This window comes from Mustelus asterias, chromosome 1 (genome assembly GCF_964213995.1).
Source record: "Mustelus asterias chromosome 1, sMusAst1.hap1.1, whole genome shotgun sequence".
Classification (NCBI taxonomy): domain Eukaryota; kingdom Metazoa; phylum Chordata; class Chondrichthyes; order Carcharhiniformes; family Triakidae; genus Mustelus; species Mustelus asterias.
Window position 1 is genome coordinate 199894618 of NC_135801.1, and position 27001 is coordinate 199921618.

Sequence of the window (27001 nt, forward strand, 5' to 3'; positions counted from 1 at the left end):
CAGAGGGACCTAGGTGTGCAAGTCCACAAATCCTTGAAGGTGGCAACACAGGTGGAGAAGGTGGTGAAGAAGGCATATGGTATGCTTGCCTTTATAGGACGGGGTATAGAGTATAAAAGCTGGAGTCTGATGATGCAGCTGTATAGAACACTGGTTAGGCCACATTTGGAGTACTGCGTCCAGTTCTGGTCGCCGCACTACCAGAAGGACGTGGAGGAGTTAGAGAGAGTGCAGAGAAGGTTTACCAGGATGTTGCCTGGTATGCAGGGTCTTAACTATGAGGAGAGATTGGGTAGACTGGGGTTGTTCTCCTTGGAAAGACGGAGAATGAGGGGAGATCTAATAGAGGTGTTCAGGATTATGAAGGGGATAGATAGGGTGAACAGTGGGAAGCTTTTTCCCAGGTCGGAGGTGACGATCACGAGGGGTCACGGGCTCAAGGTGAGAGGGGCGAAGTATAACTCAGATATCAGAGGGACGTTTTTTACACAGAGGGTGGTGGGGGCCTGGAATGCGCTGCCAAGTAGGGTGGTGGAGGCAGGCACGCTGACATCGTTTAAGACTTACCTGGATAGTCACATGAGCAGCCTGGGAATGGAGGGATACAAACGATTGGTCTAGTTGGACCAAGGAGCGGCACAGGCTTGGAGGGCCGAAGGGCCTGTTTCCTGTGCTGTACTGTTCTTTGTTCTTTGTTCTTTGTTATCTGTCGGCCTGTGAGAGCAACCCAGAGCCAATGATAACACTCCCTCCCAATGTACACTCCCTCCCAATGCGCATGGGTGGGTGGACAGTTTACAGTGGAGAGCGATGAGCTGATGGGTTTTCCAGGAACGGTCGGGAGAGTCAATATTGACTTGAAGACACAGTCTGAAAGTTTGGACAGTGCCTGTGAACCCCATGGCTCAGCGAATGATGTCAGCAATTGGAGCAGGTTTGGGGTGAGTTGTGGAACTGGGATTTGGAATTGCCGTCCCCATTTCCCCACCATTTTCACAGAAATAATTTATGAATGGGGTGGGCCAGTTTTCATCAATATCCAGAGGGTGGAGTCTGCACATCCTCCCCATGTCTGCGTGGGTTTCCTCCGGGTGCTCCCGCTTCTTCCCACAGTCCAAATGTGTGTGGTTTAGGTGGATTGGCCGTGCTAAAGTGTGAGAGGGATAGGGAGTGGGGGGGGATGGGGGCGAGGGGAGTTAGGAGAGGGGAGTGGGGGGAGGGGAGTGAGGAGAGGGGAGTGGGGGGAGGGGAGTGGGGGGAGGGGAGGGGAGTGAGGAGAGGGCAGTGGGGGGAGGGGAGGGGAGTGAGGAGGGGAGTGGGGGTGGGGGAGGGGAGTGAGGAGGGGAGTTGAAGGGAGTGGGGGGAGGGGGGAAGAGAGGGGAGGGCAGTGGGGGGAGGGGAGTGAGGAGGGGAGAGGGGGAGGGGTGTGAGGAGGGAAGTTGAAGGGAGTGGGGGGGTGTGGAGGTGGGGAGGGGAGTGGGGGAGGGGGAGGGGAGTGAGGAGGAGAGTTGAAGGGAGTAGGGGAGGGGAGGGGAGTGAGGAGGGGAGTGGGGTGAGGGAAGGGAGGAGAGAGGAGGGAGGGGAGTGGGGGAAGGGGAGCAGGTGAGGGGGGAGGGAGAGGGGAGTATGGGAGGGGGAGAGGGCCCTCTAACCACCCCCCCCCCCCCCGGTGTGTTCATGGCACCAGGTCTCCGCTCGTGGCGACCGGACTGACTCCCGCTGAGTCTGTGCTGCACCCGAGGGTGGGGAAATTCCAGGAACTGGGAGAATCCGGTGTCACACGGGCTGTGCATATTTAAATATTATTTTAAATATGCTGATCAGACCTCACCCAGAAAAGAGACTGAGAGAGAGAGAGAAAGAGAGCGAGAGAGCGAGAAAGCGAGAGACAGAAAACGAGAGAGCGAGAGACAGAGAGAGAGAGCGAGAGAGAGACAGAGAGAGAGAGCAAGGGAGCGAGAAAGAGACAGAGAGACAGAGACAGAGAGACAGGCAGAGAGAGACAGAAAGAGGGAGAATGAGAGACAGAGAGGGAGAGAGCGAGAGATCGAGAGAGCGAGAGACAGAGAGGGAGAGAGGGAGAGCGAGAGTGAGAGTGGGAGAGAGAGAGAAACAAGAGAAAACGAGAGAGAGAGCGAGAGAGAGAGAGCGCGAGAGAGAGCGAGAGACAGAGAGAGAGCGAGAGAGAGAGAGAGAGCGAGAGAGAGAGAGAGAGAGCGAGAGAGAGAGAGAGAGCGAGAGAGAGAGAGAGAGAGCGAGAGAGAGAGCGAGAGAGCGAGAGAGAGAGCGAGAGAGCGAGAGCGAGAGCGAGAGCGAGAGAGAGAGAGAGAGAGAGAGAGCGAGTGTTGGCACAGAGCTGATTTCCAGGCTATTTTCCGGGATCGATACACTCTGTGCCAGGAGCAGTGAGGGCAGGGAATCACCCCCATGGCAGCATCATAAATAACTTGGGATCAAGGTAGATCCCTGGAATTATTATCTCTGTGACTGGACTCCAGTTGTCGAGCCACCAAATAAACCTGTTGGACTTTAACCTGGTGTTGTTAAAACTCTTACTGTGTTTACCCCAGTCCAACACCGGCATCTCCACATCAGGCCCATTGTATCCAGTAGACATGGAGGGAAGGGGAATAATGCTTTCAAACCTCAATATCAACAAAATGAAGGAGATTGTCATCGACTTCAGGAAGAGTAGAGGAGAAGATGTCCCTGTCTACATCAACAGGGACAAAGTAGAAAGGGTCGAGAGCTTCAAGTTGTTAGGTGTCCAGATCACCAACAACCTGTCCTGGTCCCCCCATGCCGACACTATAGTTAAGAAAGCCCACCAACGCCTCTAATTTCTCAGAAGACTGAGGAAATTTGGCGTGTCAGCTACGACTCTCACCAACTTTTACAGATGCACCATAGAAAGCATTCTTTCTGGCTGTATCACAGCTTAGTATGGCTCCTGCTCTGCCCAAGAAACTACAAAATGTTGTGAATGTAGCCCAATCCATCGCGCAAGCCAGCCTCCCATCCATTGACTCTGTCTACACTTCCCGCTGCCTCAGGGAAAAGCAGCCAGCATAATTAAGGACCCCACGCACCCCGGACATTCTCTCTTCCACCTTCTTCCGTCAAGAAAAAGATACAAAAGTCTGAGGTCACGTACCAACCGACTCAAGAACAGCTTCTTCCCTGCTGCTGTCAGACTTTTGAATGGACCTACCTTGCATTAAGTTGATCTTTCTCCACACCCTAGCTATGACTGTAACACTACATTCTGCACTCTCTCCTTTCCTTCTCTATGAATGGTATGCTTTGTATAGCGCGCAAGAAACGATACTTTTCACTGTATGTTAATACATGTGACAATAATAAATCAAATCCAAATCAAATAAGATCAAATCAAAAACACCAAAGTAGCCGATTAGCCTGATCGATACAAAGCTGATGTCTGTGTGGAAGCAGATAGTAACGAACTGCCTGTGCCAGAACAGGTCCATTTTATTGCAATTCCTGTATGTCGATCTGGTGGAAGCATCTCAGACGACAGCACAGTGCACTGTTCCACAAGACAGGAAAACCCCTCACAGCTCCAATTTATAATTGTCCAACTCATAGAGAACATAGAACAGTACAGCACAGAACAGGCCCTTCGGCCCACGATGTTGTGCCGAGCTTTATCTGAAACCAAGATCAAGCTATCCCACTCCCTATCATCCTGGTGTGCTCCATGTGCCTATCCAATAACCGCTTAAATGTTCCTAAAGTGTCTGACTCCACTATCACTGTCGGCAGTCCATTCCACACCCCAACCACTCTCTGCGTAAAGAACCTACCTCTGATATCCTTCCTATATCTCCCACCACGAACCCTATAGTTATGCCCCCTTGTAATAGCTCCATCCACCCGAGGAAATAGTCTTTGAACGTTCACTCTATCTATCCCCTTCATCATTTTATAAACCTCTATTAAGTCTCCCCTCAGCCTCCTCCGCTCCAGAGAGAACAGCCCTAGCTCCCTCAACCTTTCCTCATAAGACCTACCCTCCAAACCAGGCAGCATCCTGGTAAATCTCCTCTGCACTCTTTCCAGCGCTTCCACATCCTTCTTATAGCGTGGTGACCAGAACTGCACACAATATTCCAAATGTGGTCTCACCAAGGTCCTGTACAGTTGCAGCATAACCCCACGGCTCTTAAACTCCAACCCCCTGTTAATAAAAGCTAACACACTATAGGCCTTCTTCACAGCTCTATCCACTTGAGTGGCAACCTTCAGAGATCTGTGGATATGGACCCCAAGATCTCTCTGTTCCTCCACAGTCTTCAGAACCCTACCTTTGACCCTGTAATCCACATTTAAATTAGTCCTACCAAAATGAATCACCTCCCATTTATCAGGGTTAAACTCCATTTGCCATTTTTCAGCCCAGCTTTGCATCCTATCTCTGTCTCTTTGCAGCCTACAACAGCCCTCCACCTCATCCACTACTCCACCAATCTTGGTGTCATCAGCAAATTTACTGATCCACCCTTCAGACCCCTCCTCTAAGTCATTAATAAAAATCACAAAGAGCAGAGGACCAAGCACTGATCCCTGTGGCACTCCGCTAGCAACCTGCCTCCAATCCGAAAATTTTCCATCGACCACCACCCTCTGTCTTCGATCAGATAGCCAGTTACCTATCCAATCGGCCAACTGTCCCTCTATCCCACACCTCCTCACTTTCATCATAAGCCGACCATGGGGGACCTTATCAAATGCCTTACTAAAATCCATGTATATGACATCAACTTCCCTACCTTCATCAACACACTTAGTTACCTCCTCAAAAAATTCAATCAAATTTGTGAGGCACGACTTGCCCTTCACGAATCTGTGCTGACTATCCCGGATTAATCCGCATCTTTCTAAATGGTCGTAAATCCCATCCCTAAGGACCTTTTCCATCAATTTACCAACCACCAAAGTAAGACTAACCGGTCTATAATTACCAGGGTCATTTCTATTCCCTTTCTTAAACAGAGGAACAACATTCGCCATTCTCCAGTCCTCTGGCACTATCCCCGTGGACAGCGAGGACCCAAAGATCAAAGCCAAAGGCTCTGCAATCTCATCCCTTGCCTCCCAAAGAATCCTAGGATACATTTCATCAGGCCCAGGGGACTTATCGACCTTCAGTTTATTCAAAACTGCCAGGACATCCCCCCTCCGAACATCTATTTCCTCCAGCCTATTAGCCTGTAACACCTTCTCTTCCTCAAAAACATGGCCCCTCTCCTTGGTGAACACTGAAGAAAAGTATTCATTCATCACCTCGCCTATCTCTACTGACTCCATACACAAGTTCCCACTACTGTCCTTGACCGGCCCTAACCTCACCCAGGTCATTCTTTTATTCCTCACATAAGAGTAAAAAGCCTTGGGGTTTTCCTTGATCCGACCCACCAAGGACTTCTCATGTCCCCTCCTAGCTCTCCTAAGCCCATGTTTAAAATAGAAATTAGTTCAGAGTAAATTAGTTATTGAAGCTTGTTTAAGGAGTTAAAGGGGGAGCGATGCAGTGATTTGTGGTGATTGTCCCTTTAAGAGTCACCAGGCTTCAATGGAGATGGAGAGTGGCTGGTCACCCCAGGGGGTGGAGTCCTCTCTCAGGCAGGAGACATGTAGTGGATGAGGGCAGCAGTGTGGCTGCTGTCCTGCTGGACACTTCCTCTTATTCATAAATCTTTCGGTATTGTTGATGAGGTGTGGAAGTGGATCAGTGCAGTGGTCAAATCATTTGTGACAGTGTGAGTTGCAGAAACACTCACACTCAGTGACACTTTGTCTCCAAGCTGCTAACAGAACAAGAAATGATCTCAGGAAAAGCACGTTGTCATCAGAGTTTATTATTCAATTATTATTACATCACAAACAGCAAAGAATCTCATCACAGTTGATTGGAGATGATGTTACAGAGTAGATGGTGAATGAGACAGAGTGTGGAGATGCCGGTGTTGGACTGGGGTGGGCACAGTTAGAAGTCTCAGCACCAGGTTAAAGTCCAACAGGTTTATTTGGAATCACGAGCTTTCGGAGCGCTGCCCCTTCATCAGGTGAGTGATATGAGACAGAGTGATTGAGAGCAGTCGAAGAGGATTTGCCCAGTTCTGTCGCTGCGATAGTGAAAACTAAGCCAGTATGAGGTGGGGACATGCTCACCCCAGAAGCACAGCAGCATGCTGATGTCATCACACAATATTGTGGTTAGCGAGTGCACACCAGAGTTCAGACGCGCCCCTGACGTTCAAGCTGACAACTTTGTTCACTTGGGCCAATTGAGGCAACGTTATGTGGTGGGTTACAGCGGGTGGGTGGGTGGGTGGGTGATGGGTCAGGCGGCCTTTACATTGCAGCTTCAACCTGGAGCCAGGACCCGGGATGAAGTGTCCAAGCTGAAATGAAATGAAGAAGGTGTTTAGGATTGAGGTTTGTGTTTGAATGAGCTGCCGAGACATTCCTTGTATAGTTTCCATTGCAGTGTATTTCGTACAGGTCTGCTGCTTCCTGAGACAGCTCAACAACAAGTATTTCTTTGTATCCTGTGCAGGAGAGCTATCCGGATCACATCAGTTTCTCAGTGGAGCTGGAAGGAGAGGATTTATTGCTGGATCTCAGCAGAAACAAGTGAGTAATCTTGCTTTGTACAATGAGTAAGAAAACCCTGGCTTCGTGTGAGATTCACTCTGCTCTGTACATGGGTGATCAATTCGCCCTTTCTGTGGTGACCCACTGTAATTACATGTTATCTGCCTGGACACACCCCTGCTGCACCTGACCCCCGAGACTCCTCCCTTTCCACCTGATCGAGGTATAAAGGTAACAGTTCCTCCCCTCTGCCTCAGTCTGGGCCAGGCTAGCTACAAGGGTGTGTTCCAGTTCTTTGCGATTAAAATTGATGCACTATCAATTTACGAGGACTCCAGCGGTGAGTGAAAACAACAGGCTTTTAATCGCAAAGAACTGGAACACACCCTTGTAGCTAACCTGGCCCAGACTGAGGCAGAGGGGAGGAACCGCTACCTTTATACCTCGATCAGGTGGAAAGGGAGGAGTCTCAGGTCGGGCGCAGCAGGGGTGTGCCCAGGCAGATAACATGTAATTACAGTGGGTCACCACACTTTCTATTCATTATGACCACCCCCTGGTGAGGGTCCCCAGTGTTGCTGATCTGCCCGAGACCCCCTCGATTTGTTACCATCGGCGAGAATATCCCCAAATTGTTCCAAAGCCAGGTGAGGGAGAGTGGACTGGCTCCATCTTTACTCAACACTGCCCTCTGCTGCTAGCAGCAAGGTTTCATCCAACAAAGTTCCCTTTCCCCAGCGACTTTCTCCAGATCCTGGAGAAGGAGCCAATCTAACCAGATTCGGTGAAGAGAGTGAGTTTATTAACTGCTAAAAAGAGTGGAGAGAAATGGTAAAATACATCCATCAACATTCATACAGATTAGAAATGAGAATTGAGTCCAGGAGTAAGATTCTACAAATAGAACAAAGAAGGGTTTATCACAGGAACAGGTCCTTCGGCTCACCAAGCCTGTGCTGATCATGATGCCCCAACTAAAAAAACCTCCTGTCCTTACTCGGTCCGTATCCCTCTATTCCCTCCCTATTCATGACCCATCCAGATGCCTCTTAAATGTTGTTAATGTTCCTGCTTCCACCACCTCCTCTGGCAGCGCGTTCCAGGCACCCACCACTCTCTGTGTGAATAACTTCCCCCACACATCTCCCTTAAACTTTCCCCCTCTCACCTTGAACCTGTGCCCCCTTGTAATTGACACTTCCACCCTGGGAAAAAACCTCTGACTATCCACCCTGTCTGTGCCTCTCATCATTTTGTAGACCTCTATCAAGTCTCCCCTCAGCCTTTTAGGGAACTGTGGATCTGTACGCCCAGATCCCTCTGTATGTTAATGTTCCTCAGGCCATTTAAAACTATACACAACAATCCTTGGCTCGTGAGGAGTAGATGAAGCACCTGGAGCTTATCACCAATAGAGTTGATTTCAGTCGGCGAAGAGTTGATTCTTCAGTTCCAGTGTTCTGAGGTTTGGTTAAGAGGTTTCAGTTCTCTTTCCAGCAGTAATCCTTTTCTTAGCTGTTTGATTTCCACAGTCAGAGAGAGAGAGACTTGGATATTCCTGAAAAAGATGGTTATTTTTGCAGGGGCGCTGTTCTGTTACTATTTCATACACTTTCAGTATAGAAAACCTCCATAAGAACATAAGAAATAGGAGCAGGAGTAGGCCATCTCGCCCCTCGAGCCTGCCCCGCCATTCAATAAGATCATGGCTGATCTGAAGTGGATCAGTTCCACTTACCCGCCTGATCCCCATAACCCTTAATTCCCTTACCGATCAGGAATCCATCTATCCGTGATTTAAACATATTCAACGAGGTAGCCTCCACCACTTCAGTGGGCAGAGAATTCCAGAGATTCACCACCCTCTGAGAGAAGAAATTCCTCCTCAACTCTGTCCTAAACTGACCCCCCTTTATTTTGAGGCTGTGCCCTCTAGTTCTAGTTTCCTTTCTAAGTGGAAAGAATCTCTCCATCTTTACCCTATCCAGCCCCTTCATTATCTTATAGGTCTCTATAAGATCCCCCCTCAGCTTTCTAAACTCCAACGAGTACAAACCCAACCTGCTCAGTCTCTCCTCATAATCAACACCCCTCATCTCTGCTTTCAAACTAGTGAACCTTCTCTGCACTCCCTCCAAGGCCAATATATCCGTCCGCAGTTGCTTATCCTCAGCACACATGGACAGACCCACACTGTAGCAGTTCTTTCAGCAAGTTTGAAACCCCTTCTTTGTATATTCCAAATGGAAGTTCCTGACTTAACTAAAACCCCCTCCCCTTCCGGAAACCATATCCCTCTATTCCCACCCTATTCATCTATTTGTCAAGACGCCCCTTAAAAGTCACTACCGTATCCGCTTCCGCTAACTCCCCCGGCAACGAGTTCCAGGCACCCACTACTCTCTGTGTAAAAAATCTGCCTCGTACATCTTCTTTAAATCTTGCCCCTCGCATCTTAAACCTATGCCCCCCCCCCCCCAGTAATTGACTCTTCCACCCTGGGAAAAAGCTTCTAACTATCCACTGTGTCCATGCCTCTCATAATCTTGTAGACTTCTATCAGGTCGACCCTCAACCTCCGTCGCTCCAGTGAGAACAAACCAAGTTTCTCCAACCTCTCCTCATCGCTAATGCCCTCCATACCAGGCAACAGCCTGGTAAGTCTTTTCTGTACCCTCTCCAAAGCCTCCACATCCTTCTGGTAGTGTGGCGACCAGAATTGAACACGATATTCCAAGTGCAGCCTAACTAAGGTTCTATAAAGCTACAACATGACTTGCCAATTTTTAAACTCAATGCCCCGGCCGATGAAGGCAAGCATGCCGTATGCCTTCTTGACGACCTTCTCCACCTGCATTGCCACTTTCAGTGACCTGTGCACCCAGATGTACACCCAGGTCCCTTTGCCTATCAATACTCTTAAGGGTTCTGCCATTTTCTGTATATTTCCTATCTGTATTAGACCTTCCAAAATGCATTACCTCACATTTGGCCGGATTAAACTCCATCTGCCATCTCTCCGCTCAAGCCTCCAACCGATCTATATCCTGCTGTATCCTCTGATGGTCCTCATCGCTATCCGCAAATCCATCAACCTTTGTGTCGTCTGCAAACTTACTAATCAAACCAGTTACATTTTCCTCCAAATCATTTATATATATTACAAACAGCAAAGGAAGTAATTCTGTGTTTTTTCCCCCAACATCATAACATATTTCAGTGTTAAATAGAGGGTGTTACAATGAAATAAACTAAAATAACTAACGTTACCAAATCAGCCTCAAATAAAGATAACCAATAAGATTCCTCTTCTTTAAATTCTTACAGCAACACAAATCAGAAGTGAATTACTTGTGAATTAACCGGCCAATGAAAGATCCATTTAATTTGAACAACGATTCCTGTTTGTGTTTTGGTTTATCCTTTTTCTTTGTTAATTAATCCACAGCCTTTGTGGTTCAGCTTTTTAGTTGAGCTGTTGACACTCCCTTCACAGAATCTGCAAACTTTGAAAAGGTATTGGGCACGATTTGCTGGCCATTTGCGCCACTCTCCTGCTGCAGCGAGGTCGGAGAATTTGACACCCAGTGAAATCTCCGTTCACTGCAGCGGGATGGGAAAATCCTGCCGGCGTGAAGGGTGATCACATTCCAGCCATCCTGTTCATATCAAAACCACAGAGAGCTTTATATCACCCCCTAGGAGACACTAGAAACCAGTCTTCAGTCCGGTGTACAACCATTCATCACCATGCTCTCTTTAAAATTCATTTATGAGATGTGGGAGTCACTGGCTGGACCAGCATTTATTGCCCATTCCTTCTTGCCCTTGACATGGTGCGCTGCCCTCTTGAACCACTGCAGTCTATGAGATTTAGGTACACCCACAATACCGTTAGGGTGGCACGGTGGTACAGTGGTTAGCACTGCTGCCTCACAGCACCAGGGACCTGGGTTCGATTCCCGGCTTGGGTCACTGTCTGTGCGGAGTCTGCACGTTCTCCCCGTGTCTGCGTGGGTTTCCTCCGGGTGCTCCGGTTTCCTCCCACAGTCCAAAAGACGTGCTGGTTAGGTGCATTGGCTGGTCTAAATTCTCCCTCAGTGTACCCGAACAGGCGCCGGAGTGTGGCGACTAGGGGATTTTCACAGTAGCTTCATTGCAGTGTTAATGTGAGGCTTCTTGTGACACTAATAAATAATCTTTTTTTTAAAATTCCATGATTTTGACCCAGCGACTGTGAAAGAACAGCAATATATTGCCAAGTCAGGATGGTGAGTGGTTTGGAGGGGAACTTGCAGGTGGTGGTGTTCCCATGTATCTGCTGCTCTTGTCCTTTTAGCTGTTACTGGATGTGGGTTTAGAAGGTGTTGTCTAAGGAACCTCGCTGAGTTCCTGCAGTGCATCTTGTAGAAAGTAAACACAGCAGCCGCTGTTTGTTGTTGGTGGAGGGGTTGAATGTTTGTGGATGAGGTGCCAATCAAGCGGCTGCTTTGTCCTGGATGGTTTTGATTTGATTTATTATTGTCACATGTATTAACATACAGTGAAAAGTATTGTTTCTTGCACGCTATACAAACAAAGCATACCGTTCATAGAGAAGGAAAGGAGAGAGTGCAGAATGTAGTGTTGCAGTCATAGCTAGGGTGTAGAGAAAGATCAACTTAATGCAAGGTAGGTCCATTCAAAAGTCTGACAGCAGCAGGGAAGAAGCTGTTCTTGAGGCAATTGGTACGTATCTTTTTCCCAAAAGAAGAAGGTGGAAGAGAGAATGTCCGGGGTGTGTGGGGTCCTTAATTATGCTGGCTGCTTTTCTGAGGCAGCGGGAAGTGTAGACAGAGTCAATGGATGGGAGGCTGGTTTGTGTGATGCATTGGGCTACATTCACTGGAGTTAGAAGAGTGAGAGGGGACCTCATTGAAACTTATAACATTCAAACAGGGCTCGACAGGGTAGATTCAGAAAGAATGTTCCCAATGGCCGGGGAGTCCAGAATGAGGGGTCATAGTTTGAGGATAAGGGGTAAATGTTTTAGAGCTGAGGTGAGGAGAAATTTCTTCACCCAGAGGGTGGTGAATGTGTGGAATTCACTCCCACAGAAAGTAGTTGAGGCCAAAACGTTGTCTGATTTCAAGAAGAAATTAGATATAGCTCTTGGGGCTAAAGGGATTGAAGGATATGGGGGGAAGGGGGGATCAGGATATTGAATTTGATGATCAGCCATGATCAAAATGAATGGTGGAGCAGGCTCGAAGGGCCGAACGGCCTCCTCCTGCTTCTAGTTTCTATGTTTCTGTGACAGAAAAGTGAAACTTTCACCCCTCTCCCCGAGAATTCATTCAGGAACAGGAGATTGGCCTGGATTAGAGCCATTAACACTTCAGTGTGTATCACACGCACACACAGCAGCTTGTGTTCTATTCTGGAATAACTCTTGCAGTCTTTTGAAACCTGATCCTTTCTGTTTTTTCCACAGTTTGCTTTTGCCGAGAGGGTTCCAGGTTTCGTACTATGATTCAAATGGGACTCTGGTGACAGAGAAGGAGACTGAAACGGTGAGACATTGTCTTGTTTTCCACTGATTTGGAATTGTAATGCTTGTGCATATATTTAAATCTTTCATTTCCTCCTCCCCCCACGTGCCCCCCCCCCCCCCCCCCAACCCCATTCCCTCGTCCCCCTCTGGCTCGATAGATCCGCACAGCCATCAGGGTCAGTCCCGTCCCTGTCCCGAGCCTGTATTCCTAAGACGTTAGTTTAGACCCGAGGTTCAGTACCCTATTCGACAATGAGGGGATTGTAACCAAGCCTGATCCTATTCTCAATGTTGAGAATATATTTCTGTCATCACATATAGCAGTAAGAAGTTTAACAACACCAGGTTAAAGTCCAACAGGTTTATTTGGTAGCAAATGCCCTCCACATCGTCACATATAGCGACAGTGTTAGGGATTCCAGACAGCTCTCAGCAATTTCTAGTTGTACTTCTGCATTAAGAAAGGGTTAAGAGCTTGGGTTGGTTTCCTTTTTTCCGATAAGTCGGTGGGCCCCAAACTAAAAAAACAGAAATGTCCCAAATCCAGGGAAAGGGATAGTTTTAAAGTTTATTTATTAGTGTCACAAGTAGGCTGACATTAACACTGCAGTGAAGTTATTGTGAAAATCCTCTCGTCGCCACACTTTGGGTACATTGAGAGTCAAGTTAGCACAGCCAATGCACCTAACCAGCACGTCTCTGGACTGTGGGAGGACATCGGAGCAGCCAGAGGAAACCCACGCAGACACGGGGAGAACGTGCAGACTCCACACAGACAGTGATCTAAGCCAGGAATCGAACTGGGTCCCTGACGCTGTGAGGCAGCAATGCTAACCACTGTGCCACCGTGCCGCCCGATAGATAAAGGGGCAGTTTTAAGAATGCCTTCTGGCCAATAGGAAATAAGAGGAACCTGGAAAAGGTCTTGCTGAGTCGAGTTAAGAGTGAGGAGCAGGAGCTCAAAGTTACAGATCAGGGCTGCAAGATGCAGACCTGACACAATCTGCACTGGGACCTCTGCTGTTTGTGATATATATAAATGATTTGGAGGAAGATGTAGCTGGTGTGATCAGTAAGTTTGCGGACGACACAAAGATTGCTGGAGTTGCGGATAGTGATGAACATTGTCAGAGAATACAGCAGGATATAGATAGGCTGGAACATTGGGCAGAGAAATGGCAGATGGAATTTAATCCAGATAAATACAAAGTGATGCATTTCTGTAGATCTAATGTAAGGGGGAGCTATACAATAAATGGCAGAACCATCAGGAGTATAGACACACAGAGGGACCTGGGTGTACAAGTCCACAGATCCTTAAAGGTGGCAGCACAGGTGGAGAGGGTGGTGAAGAAGGCATATGGCATGCTTGCCTTTATTGGACAGGGCATAGAATATAAAAGTTGGCATATGATGTTGCAGCTGTATAGAACGATGGTGAGGCCACATTTGGAATACTGCGTCCAGTTCTGGTCGCCACACTACCAGAAGGACGTGGAGGCTTTGGGGAGAGTACAGTGAAGGTTTACCAGGATGTTGCATAGTATGGAGGGTCTTAGCTATGAGGAGAGATTAGGTAAACTGTGGTTGTTCTCCCTGGAAAGACGGAGAATGAGGGGCGACCTAATAGAGATGTAGAAAATTATGAAGGGCATAGATAGAGTGAACAGTGGGAAGCTTTTTCCCAGGTCGGAGGTGACGAACACAAGGGGTCATGGGTTCAAGGTGAGGGGGGCAAGGTTCAACACAGATGTCAGGGGGACGTATTTTACACAGAGGGTGGTGGGGGCCTGGAATGCACTGCCAAGCAAGGTGATTGAGGTGGACACGCTGGGATCGTTTAAGACTTATCTAGGTAACCACAGACTGGGAATAGAGGGATACAAAAGAATGGTCTAGTGGGCACATGAGCGGCGCAGGCTTGGAGGGCCAAAGGGCCTGTTCCTGTGCTGTATTGTTCTTTGTTCTTTGTTCTAATGTGGACTTGCGAGAAGCCAGAGATCCCAGGAGACTTTTGGTGGTCTGTGAAAGGAGTGGTGTTCTGCTGGAACAGCTGGGTATCTGAGAGATTGTGTGAAACGCACAGCTTGATTGGTCACGGTGCTCCAGGACAGAGGAACACTGAAAGGAAAAGGTGAAATCCTGGAGGTGGATTCTTGGTGAAGACATCTGAGAGAAAGTGTCATTTAGGAGAAGATTCCAAGTTGTCTTCTTCAAGAGCAGAGATTGGACACACTTATGTGGAAGACAGAGTTCCAGTGAAATCAAATAAAAGCAAAACACTGAATGTTTTTGGAAGTCTGAAATAAAATTGGACATGTTCGATAAATGCAGCAGGTCTGGCAGCATCTGTGGAGAGAGAGAAACAAATCACATTTGGAGTTGATATGACTCTTCTTCAGAAATCCCGCAGAAGGGTTAACAGGTTCAAAATGTTGTCTGTGTTTACCAAAGAACAAATTAAAATACAGCACAGGAACAAGCCCTTCGGCCCACCAAGCCTGCACTGATACACAGTTTCTATCCCTTTGTTCACCTCTCGTTCAACATACGTGCCTGCTTCCGCCACCTCCACTCTCGGTGTGTTCCAGGCACCCATCACCCTCTGTGTGAAAAACTTTCCCTGCACATCTCCCCCAAACTAACCCCCTCTCACCTCAAACCTGAGCCCTTCTGGGGTATTTCCCCAGCATTTCCTGTTTTTATTCCAGTGAAAGCAATTGGCTCACAGCGTGACACGCGTCTGGGGGAGGTTGATGAGAAATCCGCAGAGATTGTTTTGAGTGACGTCTGTCAGCTGTTTTCAAAGTGTGGGGTGTCTGACTGCAGTTTATTGGTTTCCTTAGACTGTGTCCCTACTGAGAACATCAGAGTATCAGATAGATAGTTCCATCCGTACAAGTCTGTATATATTTATAAAGATAAAATAATCACAAATCAGCACAGCTCTCTTTCTTGTATCTTCTGGATAAATGCTTTTTCTTGAGAATGCAATATTTGAAGCAATTGTCTCTCCAACTCACTGGAGGAGGAGGCTCCACAAATATCCCCATCCTCAATGATGGAGGAGTCCAGCACATCAGGGCAAAAGATAAGGCTGAAATATTCACGGCAATCTTCAGCCAGAAGTGCCGAGTGGATGATCCATCTCAGCCTCCTCCAGTGGTCCCCAGCATCTCAGACGCCAGTCTCCAGATAATTCGATTTACTCCGCATGATACCAAGAGGCACTGGATACTGCAAAGGCAATGGGCCCTGATAACATTCCGGCAATCGTACTGAAGACTTGGGCTGTGTGGGCGGCACGGTGGCACAGTGGTTAGCACTGCTGCCTCACAGTGCCAGGGACCTGGGTTCGATTCCTGGCCGGGTCACTGTATGTGTGGAGTCTGCACGTTCTCCCAGTGTCTGCGTGGGTTTCCTCCGGGTGCTCCGGTTTCCTCCCACAGTCTGAAAGGTGTGCTGGTTAGATGCATTGACCCAAACAGGTGCCGGATGTGACGACATGGGGAATTTCACCGTAACTTCATTGCAGTGTTAATGTAAGCCTTACTTGTGACACTAATAAATAATCTTTAACTTTAACTTGTGCTTCAGAATCTGCTGCTCCCCTAGCCAAGCTCTTCCAGTACAGTTACAACACTGGCATCTACCCAACAATGTGGGAAATTGCCCAGGTATGTCCTGTACACAAAAAGCAGGACAAATCCAACCCAGCCAATTAGAACCATAGAGTCATAGAGGTTTACAGCATGGAAACAGGCCCTTCGGCCCAACTTGTCCATGCCGCCTTTTTTTTTAAAACCCCTAAGCTAACCCCAATTGGCCGCATTTGGCCCATATCCCTCTATACCCATCGTACCCATGTAACTATCGAAATGCTTTTTAAAAGACAAAATTGTACCCATCTCTACTACTACCTCTGGCAGCTTGTTCCAACACTCAACACCCTCTGTGAGAAAAAATTGCCCCTCTGGACACTTTTGTATCTCTCCCCTCTCACCTTAAACCTATGCCCTCTAGTTTTAGACTTCCCTACCTTTGGGAAAAGATATTGACTATCTGGCTGATCTGTGCCTCTCATTATTTTAAAGGCCTCTATGAGATCACCCCTCAGCCTCCTGCGCTCCAGAGAAAAAAGTCCCAGTCTATCCAGCCTCTCCTTATAACTCAATCCATTAAGTCCCAGTAGCATCCTAGTAAATCTTTTCTGCACTCCTTCTAGTTTAATAATATACTTTCTATAATAGGGTGACCAGAACTGTACACAGTATTCCAAGTGTGGCCTTACCAATGTCTAGTAAACGTTCAACAAGACGTCCCAACTCCTGTCTTCAATGTTCTGACCGATGAAACCAAGCATGCCGAATGCCTTCTTCACCACTCTGTCCACCTTCATTTTCAAGGAGCTATGAACATGTACCCCTCGATCTCTTTGTTCTGTAACTCTCCCCAACGCCCTACCATTAACTGAGTAAGTCCTGCCCTGGTTCAATCTACCAAAATGCATCACCTCGCATTTGTCTAAATTAAACTCCATCTGCCATTCGTCAGCCCACTGGCCCAATTGATCAAGATCCCGCTGCAATTTGAGATAACCTGCCTCATGTCATCTGCAAATTCTGACACACTACACTTGGTCTCCAACTCCAAATCATCTACATCAACAATTGTGGTCCCAACTCTGATCCCTGAGGCACACCACGAGTCACTGATCGCCAACCAGAAAACACCCATTTACCCCCACTCTTTGCTTTCTGTTAGTGAACCAATCCTTTATCCATGCTAATACATTACCCGTAACACCGTGCACCTTTATCTTATGTAGCAGTCTTTTGTGCGGCACCTTGTCAAATAACTTCTGGAAATCGAGATACACCACATCCACAGGGTCCCCATTGTCCACTGCGCATGTAATGTTCTCAAAGAATTTCACCAAATTAGTCAGACATGACATTTCCTTCATGAACCCATGCTGCGTCTTACCAATGGGACAATTTATATCCAGATGTCTCACTATTTCTTCCTTGATGGTAGATTCAAGCATTTTCCCTACTACAGACGTTAAGCTAACTGGCCGATAGTTACCCACTTTTTGTCTACCTCCTTCTTTAAACAGTACCATCAGATTTGCTGTTTTCCAATCTGCGGGAACCACTCCAGAGTCCAGCGAATTTTGGTAAATTACCACTAGTGCATTTGCTATTTCTCCGGCCATCTCTTTTAGTACCCTGGGATGCATTCCATCAAGACCAGGAGACTTGTCTACCTTTAGTCCCATTAACTTGCCCAACACTACCTCTTTCGTGATAATGATAGTTTCTAGGTCCTCACCTGCCATAACCTTCCTGTCATCAATTCTTGGCATGTTATTTGTGTCTTCCACTGTGAAGACCGACACAAAATACCCGTTCAATGCCTCAGCCATTTTCTCATTTCCAGTTATTACATCCCCCTTCTCATCCTCTAAAGGACCAATGTTTACTTTCGCCACTCTTTTTCATTTTATATATTTGTAGAAACTTTTGCTCTCTGTTTTTATATTCTGAGCTAGTTTACTCTCATAATCCATCTTACTTTTCTTTATAGCTTTTTTCGTGGCTTTCTGCTGACCTTTAAAGATTTCCCAATCCTCTAGGTTCCCACTAATCTTTGCCACTTTGTATGCATTTTCTTTCCATTTGATCCCTCCTTTATTTCCTTAGATATCCACGGCTGATTATCTCTTTTTCTACAGTCCTTCCTTATCTCTGGTATATACTTTTGCTGAGCACTGTGAAAGATCACTTTGAAAGTCCTCCACTGTTCCTCAATTGTCCCACCATAAAGTTTTTGTTCCCAGTCTACCTGAGCCAACGCCTCCCTCATCCCTTTGTAGTCTCCTTTGTTTAAGCACAGGACACTGGTATTGGATTTTACCTTCTCACACTCCATCTGTATTTTAAATTCAACCATACTGTGATCGCTTCTTCCGAGAGGATCCGTAACTGTAAGATCATTAATTATTCCTCATTACACAGGACCAGATCTAGGGAAGCTTGCTCCCTTGTAGGTTCCATTACATACTGTTCAAGGAAGCTATCGCGGATACATTCTATGAACTCCTCCTCAAGGCTGCCTTGACCAACCTGGTTGGACCAATTGATATGTAGATTAATATCCCCCATGACAATTGCTGTACCATTTTTACATGCATCAGTTATTTCTTTGTTTATTTCTCGCCCCACCGTGATGTCATTATTTGGTGGCCTATAGACTACGCCTATCAGTGACTTTTTCTCCTTACTATTTCTAATTTCCACCCAAATAGATTCAACCTTTTTATCCATAGAACCTACATCATCTCTCACTACTGCCCTGAAATCATCCTTAAATATCAGAGTTACACCACCTCCCTTACCTTCCTGTCGGTCCCTCCGAACAGTCTGATACCCCTGGATATTTAACTCCCAGTCATGACCATCCTGCAACCATGTCTCTGTAATGACCACCAAACCATACTCGTTCACAATGATTTGTGCCGTCAACTCATTTAACTTGTTTCGAATGCTATGAGCATTCAGATAAAGTGCTATCATGCCAGTTTTTGTACCTTCTTTTTGAATTCTAACACTTCCATTAATAACATCTCCTGAGTTTTCTTTCGTTTTAACTTTTTTCCTGATTTTTGACATAGTTGGAACCTTCTCCCCACATTTTGTCCTTGCTCCCTCCTTCTCGGACTCCTTCCATAGGTTCCCATCCCTCTGGCATATTGTGGATGCATAATCTAAGTGGTTAGAAGCACACATCACGAGAAACATTGCGGCTCCAACTACAATAGAGAAGCTGTGCCAAATTATTACAACTCATGGCTTACTGGATTCTCTTGTCTCTGATGTTTGCGAGGGATTTCTTCCAAGAGTTGATGCAAAGGAATGGAATCTGCCATGTGCGTACTGCACACTTCCATCCAGCTCCAAATGGTTTGGCAGAGGGAGCTTTTCAGACGCTGAAAGGAGGATTGAGGAGATTGGCATCTGATACTTTGAGAACCAAGCTGTCATGGTTCCAGTATCGTATCACACCACAAACAACAACAGCACTCTGACCAGCGGGGGAAGGAGCCACGTAGAGTAAATTTTCACCAAAACTACCCCCCCTCACCCAGCCCCCCCACACCACCCCACTGCACAGCCACCCCCGCCCCCCCACAGCACAGCCACCCCCACCCCCCACTGCACAGCCAGTCACCGCCTCTGACTCTCCCCCAGACTCTATGTGTCCTCTCTGACACTCTGTGTCAGTTATCCTTGTTATTGTGATTTATGGTATAAAATTGTTGTCAGCGATATTATCAATATCAGAAACATTGGTGCTGACATTTACCTATTTTACTGCAGTATCGATGTTGCTATGAGGGCTCCGTCAGAGAACTCCCCGGATCCCAGGTCTCTGCGAGCATCTGCTCAGGACTCAGGTAACAAAACTGACAATTCCTGAGGATTAGTCACTGTGTAACTGCACGGGGATGTGTTTATTCAGCAGGGTAAGGATTAGTCACTGTGTAACTGTACTGGGATATGTTTATTCAGCAGGGTAAGGATTAGTCACTGTGTAACTGCACTGGGATGTGTTTATTCAGCAGGGTAAGGATTAGTCATTGTGTAACTGTACTGGGATGTGTTTATTCAGCAGGGTAAGGATTAGTCATTGTGTAACTGTACTGGGATGTGTTTATTCAGCAGGGTAAGAATTAGACATAGAGTCATAGAGGTTTACAGCATGGAAACAGGGCATTCGGCCCAACTTGTCCAGACCACTCCTTGTTTTAAAACCCCTACACTACTCCCAATTGCCCGCATTTGGGCCATATCCCTCTATACCCATTGTACCCATGTAATTATCCAAATGCTTTTTAGAAGATAAAATTGTATCCGCCTCTACTACTACCTCTGGCAGCTTGTTCCAGACACTCACCACCCTCTGTGTGAAACAATTGCCCCTTCGGACACTTTTGTATCTCTCCCCTCTCACCTTAAACCTATGCCCTCTAGTTTTAGACTCCCCGACCTTTGGGAAAAGATATTGACTATCTACCTTGTCTATGCCCCTCATTATTTTATAGACCTCTATAAGGTCACCCCTCAGCCTCCTACGCTCCAAAGAAAAAAGTCCCAGTCTATTCAGCCTCTTCTATAACTCAAACCATCAAGTCCCGGTAGCATCCGAGTAAATCTTTTCTGCACTCTTTCTAGTTTAATAATATCCTTTCTGTAATAGGGTGACCAGAATTGCACACAGTATTCCAAGTGTGGCCTTACCAATGTCTTGTACAACTTCAACAAGACGTCCCAACTCCTGTCTTCAATGTTCTGACCGATGAAACCGAGCATGCTGAATGCCTTCTTCACCACTCTGTCCACCTGTGACTTCACTTTCAAGGAGCTATGAACATGTACCCCGAGATCTCTTTGTTCTGTAACTCTCCCCAATGCCCTACCATTAACTGAGTAAGTCCTGCCCTGGTTCAATCTACCAAAATGCATCACCTCGCATTTGTCTAAATTAAACTCCATCTGGCATTCGTCACCCCACTGGCCCAATTGATCAAGATCCCGCTGCAATTGGAGATAACCTGCCTCATGTCCATCATGCCACCAATCTTGGTGTCATCTGCAAACTTACTAATCAGATTTACAGTGAACCTTGGGGATTGTGTCACTATTTAGAATGGTCCTTGGGGTTGTGTCAGTATTTACAATTATCCTTGGGGATTGTGTCACTATTTTAAAAAGGGCGGCACGGTAGCACAGTGGTTAGCACTGCTGCTTCACAGCTCCAGGGACCTGGGTTCGATTCCCGGCTTGGGTCACTGTCTGTGTGGAGTTTGCACGTTCTCCCTGTGTCTGCATGAGTTTCCTCCGGGTGCTCCGGTTTCCTCCCACAGTCCAAAGATGTGCGGTTATTTTGATTGGCCATGCTAATATTGCCCTTAGTGTCCTGGGATGTGTAGGTTCGAGGGATTAGTGGGTAAATATGTAAGGGTATGGGGGTAGGGCCTGAGTGGGATTGTGGTCGGTGCAGGCTCAATGGGCCGAATGGCCTCTTTCTGTGCTGTAGGGTTTCTATGATTCTAAGATGCCCCCTATATTCTCATCCAAATCATTAATATAAATGACAAATAACAGTGGGCCCAGTACTGATCCCTGAGGCACACCGCTGGTCACAGGCCTCCAGTTTGAAAAACAACTCTCTACAACCACCCTCTGGCTTCTGTCAAGAAGTCAATTTTGTATCCATTTAGATACCTCACCGTGGATCCCGTGAGATTTAACTTTGTGCAACAATCTACCATGCAGTACCTTGTCAAAGACCTTGCTAAAGTCCATGTAGACAACATCAACTGCACTGCCCTCATCTACCTTCTTGGTTACCCCGTTCAAAAAACTCAATTAAATTTGTGAGACATGATTTTCCACTCACAAAGCCATGCTGACTGTCCCTAATCAGTCCTTGCATCTCTAAATGCCTTTAGATCCTGTCTCTCAAAATACCTTCCAACAATTTACCCACCACAGATGTGAGGCTCACTGGCCTGTAGTTCCCAGGCTTTTCCCTGCAGCCCTTTTTAAACAAAGGCACAACATTTGCAACTCACCAATCTTCAGGCACCTCACCTGTGACTATCGATGATTCAAATATCTCGGCGAGGGGACCCGCAATTTCCTCCCTAGCCTCCCACAATGTCCTGGGATATACCTCACCAGGTCCCGCAGATTTATCTACCTTGTTGCGCTTGAAGACTTCCAGCACCTCCTTCTCTTGAATATATACACTCCTCAAGACATCACTATTTATTACCCCAAGTTCCCGAACATCCACGCTTTTCTCAACAGTAAATACTGATGAGAAATATTCATTTGGGATCTCACCCATCTCTTGTGGATCCGCACATAGATGACCTTGTTGATCCTTAAGAGGCCCTACTCTCTCCCTTGTTACTCTTTTGCCCTTTATGTATTTGGAGAAGCTCTTTGGATTCTCCTTTGCCTTAGTCACCATGTACAAAGTTTATAGTTTATTTATTAGTGTCAAAAGTAGGGTTGGGAGAGGAGAAGCAATGAGTTCACAAACTGTGGCTGTCCAAATCTAAACGTTGAAAAGAAGCTTGACTTTTCCGGATGGCCCCCAAACTAAAAGAAGGTGAAATGTACTTATATGAAGGGCCAATAAACATTGACAAAAACAGTGAATAAACCTGTAGTAACTCACAATTCCTAAAAATGACTTGAGCTCAGATGTGTTTTGGAGGCCAGTGCCTCTTTCTGCCTCTGACCTGGTCTTCCATGGTGTGTCATCCCTGTGTACCTGCACGGTACTCCAGCTCAGCTTCCTCTGTGGCTGGAAAAGTACATTTCTCCTTCTGGAGGTGAACTTTAACCTCTGGAAGTCTCTTTAGCACCACCTCCTTCGCTCGGTACTTGGCTTCTGTCGACCCAGTTATAAGAACATCATCAAGGTATGCTGTAACTCATGGCAGCTCCTTCAACAGACTCTCCACTGACCTCTGGGAAATAGCAGCTGCTGGCGTTAACACTGCAATGAAGTTACTGTGAAAATCCCCGAGTCACCACACTCTGGCAGCTGTTCAGGTACAGAGGTAGAATTTAGCATGGCCAATGCACCTAACCAGCATGTCTTTTGTACTTTGGGAGGAAACCCGGAGCACCCGGAGGAAACCCGCGCAGACACGGGGAGAACATGCAGACTCCATACAGACAGCCGGGAATTAAACCTGTGCCCCTGGCATTGTGAGGCAGCAGTGTTAACCACTGTGCCACCGTGCTGCCCTGGGTCACTGGTGCTGTGAGGCAGCAGTGTTAACCACTGTGCCACCGTGCTGCCCTGGGTCCCTGGTGCTGTGAGGCAGCAGTGTTAACCACTGTGCCACCGTGCCACCCCGGGTCCCTCCTCAACTCAGTCCTAAATATGCTCCCCCTTATTCTGAGGCCATGGCCCCTAGTTCTAGTTTCACCTGCCAGTGGAAACAACTCCCCTGCTTCTATCTTATCTATTCCCTTCATAATCTTGTATGCTTCTATAAGATCTCCCCTCATTCTTCTGAATTCCAATGAGTATAGCCCCAGTCTACTCAGTCTCTCCTCATAAGCCAACCTTCTCAACTCCGGAATCAACCTAGTGAATCTCCTCTGCACCCCCTCCAGTGCCAGTATATCCTTTCTCAAGTAAGGAGACCAAAACTGTACACAGTACTCCAGGTGTGGCCTCACCAGCACCGTATACAGCTGCAACATAACCTTGCTGTTTTTAAACTCCATCCCTTTAGCAATGAAGGACAACATTCCACTTGCCTTCTTAATTACCTGCTGCACCTGCAAACCAACTCCTTGAGATTCCTGCACAAGGACATCCAGGTCCCTCTGCACAGCAGCATGCTGCAATTTTTTACCATTTAAATAATGGTCCATTTTGCTGTTATTCCTACCAAAATGGATGATTTCACATTTACCAACATTGTACTGCATCTGCCAGACCCTCGCCCACTCACTTAGACTGTCTATATCCCTTTGCAGGCTTCCAGTGTCCTCTGCACACTTTGCTCTGCCACTCATCTTAGTGTCGTCTGCGATTTTGACACACTACACTTGGTCTCCAACTCCAAATCATCTATGTAAATCGTAAACTGCAGTCCCAACACCGATCCCTGAGGCACACCACTAGTCACTGATCGCAAACCAGAGAAACACCCATTTACCCCCACTCTTTGCTTTCTGTTAGTTAACCAATCCTCTATCCATGCTAATACATTACCCGTAACACCGTGCACCTTTATCTTATGTAGCAGTCTTTGGTGCGGCACCTTGTCAAATGCCTTCTGGAAATCCAGATACACCACATCCACAGGTTCCCCATTGTCCACTGCACATGTAATGTTCTCAAAGAATTCCACCAAATTAGTCAAACATGACCTGCCCTTCATGAACCCATGCTGCATCTTACCGATGGAACAATTTATATCCAGATGTCTCGCTATTTCTTCCTTGATGATAGATTCAAACATTTTCCCTCCTGCAGAAGTTAAGCTAACCGGCCTGTAGTTACCTGCCTTTTGTCTACCTCCTTTTTTAAACAGTGGCCTCACATTTGCTGTTTTCCAATCTGCGGGAACCACCCCAGAGTCCAGTGAATTTTGGTAAATTACCAGTAGTGTATTTGCTATTTCTTCCGCCATCTCTTTTAGTACCCTGGGATGCATTCCATCAGGACCAGGAGACTTGTCCACCTTTAGCCCCATTAACTTGCCCAACACGACCTCTTTTGTGATAATGATAGTTTCTAGGTTCTCACCTGCCATAGCCTTCCTGTCATCAATTTTTGGCATGTTATTTGTGTCTTCCACTGTGAAGACCGACACAAAATACCTGTTCAATGCCTCAGCCATTTTCTCATTTCCAGTTATTACATCCCCCTTCTCATCCTCTAAAGGACCAATGTTTACTTTAGCCACTCTTTTTCATTTTATATATTTGTAGAAACTTTTGCTATCTGTTTTTATATTCTGAGCTAGTTCACTCTCATAATCCATCTTACTTTTCTTTATAACTTTTTTCGTGGCTTTCTGCTGACCTTTAAAGATTTCCCAATCCTCTCGGTTCCCACTAATCTTTGCCACTTTGTATGCATTTTCTTTCAATTTGATACCCTCCTTTATTTCCTTAGATATCCATGGCTGATTATCTCTTTTTCTACAGTCCTTCCTTATCTCTGGTATATACTTTTACTGAGCACAGTGAAAGATCACTTTGAAAGTCCTCCACTGTTCCTCAATTGTCCCACCATAACGTTTTTGCTCCCAGTCTACCTTAACCAACTCCTCCCTCATCCCATTGCAGTCTCCTTTGTTTAAGCACAAGACACTGGTATTGGATTTTACCTTCTCACGCTCCATCTGTATTTTAAATTCAACCATACTGTGATCGCTTCTTCCGAGAGGATCCCGAACTGTAAGATCATTAATTATTCCTGTCTCATTACACAGGACCAGATCTAAGATAGCTTGCTCCCTCGTAGTTTCCATTACATACTGTTCAAGGAAGCTATCGCAGATACATTCTATGAACCCTTCCTCAAGGCTGCCTTGACCAACCTGGTTGGACCAATTGATATGCAGATTAAAATCCCCCATGATAATTGCTGTACCATTTTTACATGCATCAGTTATTTCTTTGTTTATTTCTCGCCCCACCGTGATGTCATTATTTGGTGGCCTATAGACTACACCTATCAGTGACTTTTTCTCCTTACTATTTCTAATTTCCACCCAAATAGATTCAACCTTTTCCTCATAGAACCTATATCATCTCTCACTGCCGCCCTGATATCATCCTTAAATATCAGAGCTACACCACCTCCCTTACCTTCCTGTCGGTCCCTCTGAACAGTCTGATACCCCTGGATATTTAACTCCCAGTCGTGACCATCCTGCAACCATGTCTCTGTAATGACCACCAAACCATACTCGTTCACAATGATTTGTGCCCTCAATTCATTTAACTTGTTTCGAATGCTACGAACATTCAGATAAAGTGCCCTTCTGCTAGTTTTTGTTCCTTTTTGAATTCTAACACTTTCATTAATAACATCTCCTGAGTTCTCCGTCCTTTGAACTTTTTTCCTGATGTTTAATGTAGTTGGAAGCTTCTCCCCATATGCTAACCTGCTACTTTGCTTTCCATTAACTGTTATATTTCCTGTCGTTTTACTCTTCCCTTCCTCACCACTTGCTAGTTTAAAGAAATGGTTGGAGGCACTGGATACTGTAAAGGCAATGGGCCCTGATAACATTCCAGCAATAGTACTGAAGACTTGTGCTCCAGAACTTGCTGCTCCCGTAGCCAAGCTCTTCCAGTACAGTTACAACACTGACATCTACACAACAGTGTGGAAAATTGCCCAGGTATGTCCTGTACACAAAAAGCAGGACAAATCCAACCCGGCCAATTATCATCCAATCAGTCTACCCTCGATCATGATGGAAGGGGTCATTGACAGAGCTATCAAGCAGCACCTGCTCAGCAATAACCTGCTCAGTGACGCCCAGTTTGGGTTTCGCCAGGGTCACTCAGCTCCTGACCATAAGACCATAAGACCATAAGACATAGGAGCGGAAGTAAGGCCATTCGGCCCATCGAGTCCACTCCACCATTCAATCATGGTTGATTTCAACTCCATTTACCCGCTCTCTCCCCATAGCCCTTAATTCCTCGAGAAATCAAGAATTTATCAATTTCTGTCTTGAAGACGCTCAACGTCTCGGCCTCCACAGCCCTCTGTGGCAATGAATTCCACAGACCCACCACTCTCTGGCTGAAGAAATTTCTCCTCATCTCTGTTCTAAAGTGACTCCCTTTTATTCTAAGGCTGTGCCCCCGCGTCCTAGTCTCCCCTGTTAATGGAAACAACTTCCCTACGTCCATCCTATCTAAGCCTCATTACAGCCTTGATTCAAACATGGACAAAAGAGCTGAATTCCAGAGGTGAGGCGAGACTGACAACCCTTGACATCAAGGCCACATTCAACCGAGTGCGGCATCAAGGAGCCCTAGTGAAATTGGAATCAATGGGTATCAGGGGGCAAACTCTCCACTGGTTGGAGTCATACCTGGCACATGGGAAGATTGTTTTGGTTGTGGAGGATCAGTCATCTCAGCTCCATGACATCTGGAGTCACTCAGGGTAGTGTCCTCGACCCAACAATCTTCAGCTGCTTCATCAATGACCTTCCCTTCATCATAAGGTCGCCAATGATTGCACAATGTTCAGCACCATTCAGCACATGTCCTCAGA

General features: G+C 46.6%; 1 protein-coding gene across 1 annotated transcript in view; it reads left to right on the plus strand.

The window, feature by feature from the left end:
* The window catches only part of LOC144481001 (disintegrin and metalloproteinase domain-containing protein 12-like), a 189672-nt gene that overhangs the window by 20680 nt on the left and 141991 nt on the right, over window positions 1–27001 (plus strand). Inside the window, exons 3-5 of the mRNA XM_078200663.1 lie at window positions 6581–6657; window positions 12092–12170; window positions 19534–19610. Of these exons, the coding sequence (XP_078056789.1) occupies window positions 6581–6657; window positions 12092–12170; window positions 19534–19610 (233 nt within the window). The remainder of the gene's footprint in view (window positions 1–6580; window positions 6658–12091; window positions 12171–19533; window positions 19611–27001) is intronic.